Raw genomic sequence first — 4,310 nt, forward strand, 5'->3', positions numbered from 1 at the left:
CACATTTGGCCATGTCTGGGGATGGATTAGGTTGTCACAGCGGGAGAGGGGTGCTGCTGGGGTGCAGAGGCGGGGATGCTGCTAAACATCCCACCTTGACAATAGTGATCCAGCCCAGAGGTCAATAGTGCGAGGCTGGAAACCCCGGAACCTCGCTCTTTGCACCGTGGAATGGGCACATCTCCTGAGCCCTGTCAGAGGCTGTGCTGTGGGCAGAAGTAATGAACGCTGGACTGGGGGTCAGACAAGTCTGCTAGTGCCCCCACCTCCACCAGCCCTGCGTCTCAGTGCTTGAGCCCTCCACACTCCACACAGCCGCTGGCCACAGCACAGCCCCCTCGGCGGGAGGGGCAGCAAACAGCGCCCAGGTGCAGGGGCCCCGGCAGAGTGGGGGCCGCCCCCCCGCCGCCAGCAGCTGTCACCAAATCCCCCGTCGGAATGGATGGGAGGCAAATGCTTGATGTTTCTCACATAGATGTTTCTCTCTCTCCCTTACTCTCTCTAAAATCAATTTTTTTAAACAAATCCTCTGGTTAAGATTAAAAAATAATTTTTAAAAGATTGGATTTTAAATAGTAACATAGAATGCAACAATATAAATTATCTGTTATTTTTTTTTTTGGTTAATCCTCACCCGCGGGTATTTTTCCATTGATTATTAGAGAGAGCGGAAGGGAGGGGAAAAGAAAGAGAAAGAGAAACATAGATGTGGGAACCAAACATCCGCAGCCTCCTGAAACCTTAGGGATGGAGCCTGAACCCCAGCGTGTGCCCTGACCGGGAATGAACCCGCAGCCTCTTGGTGCGATACCCAGCCCATTGAGACGCATGGGCCAGGGCTGGATTCCTGTGATTCCTAACGGCTCTGAGCCTCAGAGAGGCTGCAAAGTGAAGGAGGGGCTACTGCCAGCCCCCCCCCCCCCAAATGAGGTGCAAAGCACTTAACCTAGATATCTGGTTCAGTACTTGGCAGTTATTCTTGTTTTTGTTATTTGTATTATTTTTGGTGTTTGCCAAGCAACCCTCAGGCTAAGCTAGTCAGGACTGCCTACTTCCACAGTGGGCCTGAGGCTGCAGGGCCCTAACCCCCTTCTCTCTGTCATCCTGCCACCCTCAGGGGGCCCCTCCCCCCTCAAATGGGATCACAGGAGATCGGACCACAAGAGATGGGATGACAGGACCTCCTACCAGAGGCAGTTCCAGGCCCTGATGGGCCCCCCTGCCTTGATGTGTAAGAGGGTAAATTAAGTCTGCTGTGCGGCCGGGGAGGGCGGTGATCGGGCTGGTGGCCTTGCCCTTCCCACCCCTGTCCACTCACAGGACTCCTCCAGTGTGACCCTGGGAGACTTCAATGTTGGCTGCGGGCCCATGTATTCCGAGCAGAAACAAGCCTACAGGCCCAGGAATCTGCCCCCAGACAGGTACAGAGGGGCCATGACCGCCACCAAGACAGCTACGGGCTCTCGGCGATGGGTAGTGTGCCACCAAAGACTGGGGCCTCTATGACCTGCAGACTGGGCCCACTGCTGTGCCAGACCGCCCCCATTAGCACCACATGCTTGCCCTCTAGGAACCCTGCCCCCATCCCTTTCCCCATCCCTTTTCCCGGGAGTTTCCAGGGCCCAGATCAGATGGATGCCTCCCCCACCCCCGCCCCCTCTATATGCAGGTATGACAAGGCCCAGGCCTCAGCCTGCATCCACTATTCGAGTGCTAGTCCTGGAGACGGCCTCTTCCATGACAGGACCACCAGTGCCGAGCACTTCTATGGCCGGCAGCCAGGTGAGAGCTGCGGCTGGCCCGCCCCTGGCGCCAGGGCAGCCTCCTAGAGCTGCTGAGCCGCACTCTGCCGCTGGCAGAGCCTTTTGTTCATCACAGCGACCAGACTCCCGAGTCCCACATCCTGGAAGGAAATGGGTGCCCTGGTCCAGGCAGCCTCACCACCTCCATGAACTTCTTCTATGGCCAGGTCAGTGGGAAGTTGGGGAGCAGGCAGGGCTCGTCGGGGAAAGGGCTTCCCAGGGAGAGCAAATAGCATGTGCAAAGGCCCTGAGGTAGGAGTCAGCTTGACATGTGTACAGTGCTCTCCTGAACCTATTCGCATGATCTAGGGCAGCCCCTTAACCCCTCCCAGCCTCAGTGACCCTGTCTGTAAAATGAGAGAATACCAACTCTGTGAGCCGTCAAGTGGGGTCCAGAGAGGGTTGCGCTGTCCAAGGTCACACAGCTCTTCCCTCCGACCGGGCCTTGGGACACGCTGGACATGGGAACTTCCTAGTGTCCTGTGGTCCTATAGCCGCCACCGGTGACCAACCCAAGCAGCCGCCACATACCTCATGAGAAACTGCAGGATCACGTGATCCTAGGGGAGTCGAAGCTGCGGGGGCAGTTCTTCCAGACCACCATGGGCACAGACTATTCCCCCACCAGCACAGAGCGGCCAGAGAAAGCACCCAACCTGCACTTGCTACCTAGCAACCTGCCAGAGGGCTTGGGCGGTGAGTGAGACCCACCCCAGAAGGCCCACCCCTGCCACCGCTTGGGCCTCATTCTGGTTCTACTTCCCGGAGGGCTAGATCCCACTCCATCCACCAAGATCCCAACTCCTGCCCTAGACAACCCGCCCCTCGTCGTCATGACAACCACCCCCCACCTCCACCATTACACCGCCCTTTCCTCAGTCAGGTTCTGGCTGGGTTCCCGACTCACTAGCCTACCCTACCCTCACCCCCAACAGACATCTCAGCTCCTCCCTCCTTCCTGCTCCTAATCGGCCGGCTGCACCCTGAACCCCTACCCCTTCTTAATCTCCTATGTCCCTGCCCTCTGGGGCCTGCCTCTCCTCCTCAGCCCCTCAGTTCAGCCACCCACACTCAAATCTCCAGAACCAGATTTATTGACCCTGAACCAGAAGATGCTGAAACCACACAGAATAGCTCCGGCCTCCATGACCCAGGAGATGCTACAGCAGGTGAGGGGCCCCTCCCTTACCGGGGAACCCTCAAGTCAGTGTAGAGTTATCTCAGGATGCTTTAATATCACCTCAGACTCAGAATTAGTGTCAGGTCCTCTCAGAGTCACTCTAGAGTCACTCCAAACTCAGGGTTATCTTGATGCTATGTCATCCCGGCCTCAAGATCATTCCAAGCTCATCCCCAGGGTCATGGCAGGGTCATCTTTGTATCACCAGCCACAGTTACACCATAAGCTGAGGGTTATCTCAGGGCTGCCTGGAGTCACCCCAGCTACTCGCCCAGTTTCTCATTCAGCTCCCGGGGCAGCCCAAACTGGGGTCCCTTTTGCCCCCCTCCCCAGAGCCCATGACCAAGTTTTGGTCCTCCCAGGGTGGTGAGCCACAGGGTGGCCCAGGGGGGTCAGCCACCTCCAGGCTGCCCTGCCAGGCTACCCACCCTGGCTCCGCAGTGCAAGCATAGCCACATGGAGCCCCCGCTGGGCAGCCAGCGCTTCTTCTCAACCCAGTACAAGGACCAGTTCGCCTTCAAGTACCAGGGCCCGGCCGTGCTGAGATTTGGCAACTTCCAGGAGAGCCACTTGCCACTGGGCTCCCCTGACCAGTGCTTCTGGGGCGGGACGGTAGACCCTCAGGCCCCCCAAGTCCCCACCTACCCATGCCCGAGCCAGCAATAAACACCACCCTGGCAACATCCAGTCCCTCTCCGCCTGTCAGACATGAAAGAGGATGCTTGGGTGAATGGGGACTGAACAGGAAAGTGACTCCACCAGGAGACTCTGGAGGTCGCCCCACTCTGGGCGGGGAGGCCTTGCCAGTTTGTGCAAAGACTCGCAGGCAGATTTGGTATAAAATGTTCAGGTGCCATGACGACTTATGAATGACATGGAGAGGATGGAGTTAGTATTGAACAGAGGCAGTGTGGCAAGACATTGAGAGTGCAGGCTTCTGTGGCTGATGGACAAAGTCCAAATCCTGACTTCCCTATGCCCTGGATTGTAGCATTGGGCAAGTAATTTCACCCCTCTAGCCTCAGTTTATTCATCTGTAAAATGGAGATAAATAGTAGCTCTCTCTGCCAATGTTATAAATGAGAAATGTGTGGCTGGGATAAAGGAGGGAGAGAGTTTATCTTCTGAAGATAAAGGTGAGTAGGTGAGAAGACAATGAAGTTGTGAGATTTCGATCATTAAAAGACTGGGTAGGCCTCAGAGGGGGAATGAAGGGGTTGACACCATATTGGTCCTGCAGTTTCCTCCATTGTGGGCAAAGGCTGGGAGATTATTGGTGCACTGACTGGCTGGGTGACTAGTCAGAACTCACAAAATCCATCAGGATA

The 4,310-nt window shown here is 56.3% G+C and overlaps 1 protein-coding gene across 1 annotated transcript in view; it reads left to right on the forward strand.

Annotated features, from left to right (window-relative positions):
• The window catches only part of LOC102775306 (chromosome unknown open reading frame, human C19orf45), a 5,238-nt gene extending 1,225 nt beyond the window's left edge, over nt 1-4,013 (forward strand). The window contains exons 2-8 of the mRNA XM_015571527.1: nt 1,039-1,239; nt 1,321-1,421; nt 1,670-1,782; nt 1,860-1,969; nt 2,297-2,498; nt 2,886-2,971; nt 3,424-4,013. Of these exons, the coding sequence (XP_015427013.1) occupies nt 1,039-1,239; nt 1,321-1,421; nt 1,670-1,782; nt 1,860-1,969; nt 2,297-2,498; nt 2,886-2,971; nt 3,424-3,648 (1,038 nt within the window). The 3' untranslated portion in view covers nt 3,649-4,013. The remainder of the gene's footprint in view (nt 1-1,038; nt 1,240-1,320; nt 1,422-1,669; nt 1,783-1,859; nt 1,970-2,296; nt 2,499-2,885; nt 2,972-3,423) is intronic.
• Nucleotides 4,014-4,310: the final 297 nt, after the last annotated feature.

This window comes from Myotis davidii, unplaced genomic scaffold, assembly GCF_000327345.1.
Source record: "Myotis davidii unplaced genomic scaffold, ASM32734v1 scaffold648, whole genome shotgun sequence".
Taxonomy (NCBI): domain Eukaryota; kingdom Metazoa; phylum Chordata; class Mammalia; order Chiroptera; family Vespertilionidae; genus Myotis; species Myotis davidii.